At 69.0% G+C, this 1867-nt stretch overlaps 1 protein-coding gene across 1 annotated transcript; it reads left to right on the top strand.

Moving 5' to 3' along the window:
• Positions 1 to 395: 395 nt before the first annotated feature.
• Positions 396 to 1841, top strand: LOC106002910 (dual specificity protein phosphatase 8-like; the record flags this gene model as incomplete). The annotated part of the gene is made up of 3 exons (XM_013037659.1): positions 396 to 555; positions 772 to 895; positions 1082 to 1841. Coding segments are annotated over 3 exons (1044 nt in total), but the record flags the coding sequence as incomplete, so codon positions are not given.
• Between the last annotated feature and the right edge of the window lie 26 nt (positions 1842 to 1867).

The following is a 1867-nucleotide window of genomic DNA, read 5'->3' as shown; positions in this document are numbered from 1 at the left end:
ATGCTGGGCTTGGGGAAGGGCAAGAAGGTGGGTAGAGAAAGCAGGCTTCAGTGCTTCGCAGTAGGTGGGGCTGCATGCCAAACTGCTGCTGTCACTGGGCCCCTGGCAGCTTAGAAAGAATCCTGGGTTTTAAAAATGGTGACGAGGGACCAGGGTGAAGCCGCCGCCCAGGGAGGCGACCCCAGGCTGTGGGTGGAGCTTGGAGAGGAGGCAGCCCATAGCACAGTCCTGGCTCCCCAGCCAGAGTGGAGGGGGGCTGCTGGTCTCAGTCCCCTCCTCACAGACTCCAGCACATCCCAAGATCCCGAGTCTCCAGGCTGCAGAACAGAAGCGCTCATTCCCCCTGCCTTCTCTGCCTCCCAACCTGTCCCCCCCCCCCCCCGCCGTGCCTCCAGGATCTGATGACCCAGAACGGAATCAGCTATGTTCTCAATGCCAGCAACTCCTGCCCCAAGCCGGACTTCATCTGCGAGAGCCGCTTCATGCGCATTCCCATCAACGACAACTACTGTGAAAAGCTGCTGCCCTGGCTGGACAAGTCCATCGAGTTCATCGGTGAGGAGGCGGGCAGGGCAGGGGGGCCTGCTGGAGGAAGGCTGGCCTGAGGCCCTGGCCTTGCTCAGGCACGGGGGGCGGGGGGGGGGACCCTGAGGAGTAGCGGGGACTGTTGGTGGGGGGGAGGGCAGGGGCTTCTTCCTGGTGTGTGTAGGGGGGGCGGGGGGAGAGACACAAAAGTGCAGTCTCAGCCCTCACTCAGCTGGTTGCCCCCAGATAAAGCCAAGCTGTCCAGCTGCCAAGTCATCGTCCACTGTCTGGCCGGCATCTCCCGCTCTGCTACCATTGCCATCGCGTACATCATGAAGACCATGGGCATGTCGTCGGATGACGCCTACAGGTACCCTCCGAAACCCTGGGCCCCGTCATGCATCCTCCCTCCCTCCCTCTCTGCACAGGTGTGCCCCAACCCGGTGCCCAGATGGGAAGAGGGGCACCCGCGCCCCGCCCCAGACAGGGCTGTGTGCGTGTCCGAGTTGGGCAGAGCGGTTTGTGGCCAGCCGGCCTGACTGCCGTGCCTCTCCAGGTTCGTGAAGGACCGGCGCCCCTCCATCTCCCCCAACTTCAACTTCCTGGGTCAGCTGCTAGAGTATGAGCGGAGCCTGAAGCTGCTGGCCGTCCTGCAGGGAGACCCAGAGCCCCTCCCGGGCCCGGCTGCGGGTGTCCCGCTGCCCCGGCTGCCCCCATCTACCTCAGAGAGAGCCGCCACGGGGGGCACCGCCGCTGGGGCAGCCGTGGAGGGCGGCGGGGAGGCCGTGGCCGGCCCCCCGGCCACCAGCGTGCTGCAGCAGGGCCTGCGTGGCCTGCACCTCTCGGCCGACCGGCTGCAGGACACCAACCGCCTCAAGCGCTCCTTCTCCCTGGACATCAAGTCGGCCTACGCCCCGAGTGGGCAGCCCGACTGCCCCGGGCCCCCGGACCCCGGTGAGGCCCCGAAGCTCTGCAAGTTGGACAGCCCGTCGGGGGGCGCGGCCGGCCTGCCCTCCCCGAGCCCGGCCGACAGCCCCAGCCCTGGCCCGGAGGGCTGCGCTCCGGAGGCCCGGCCCCGGCCCCGCCGGCGCCCGCGGCCCCCTGCCGGCTCCCCGGCGCGCTCCCCAGCTCACGGCCTGAACTTCGGGGACACGGCCCGTCAGACTCCGCGCCACGGCCTCTCCGCCCTGTCGGTGCCCGGGCTGCCTGGCCCCAGCCAGCCATCCGGCCCCGGGGCCTGGGCACCGCCCCTGGACTCCCCGGGCACGCCGTCCCCCGACGGGCCCTGGTGCTGCAGCACAGAGGGCGAAAAGAGAGCAAGAGGCGCCCCCCGGTTCCCGGC

This window comes from Dipodomys ordii, unplaced genomic scaffold, assembly GCF_000151885.1.
Source record: "Dipodomys ordii isolate 6190 unplaced genomic scaffold, Dord_2.0 Scaffold1000005532, whole genome shotgun sequence".
NCBI lineage: Eukaryota > Metazoa > Chordata > Mammalia > Rodentia > Heteromyidae > Dipodomys > Dipodomys ordii.
The sequence above is the reverse complement of the archived record's forward strand: the minus strand, read 5'-3'. Positions and strand labels throughout refer to the sequence as shown.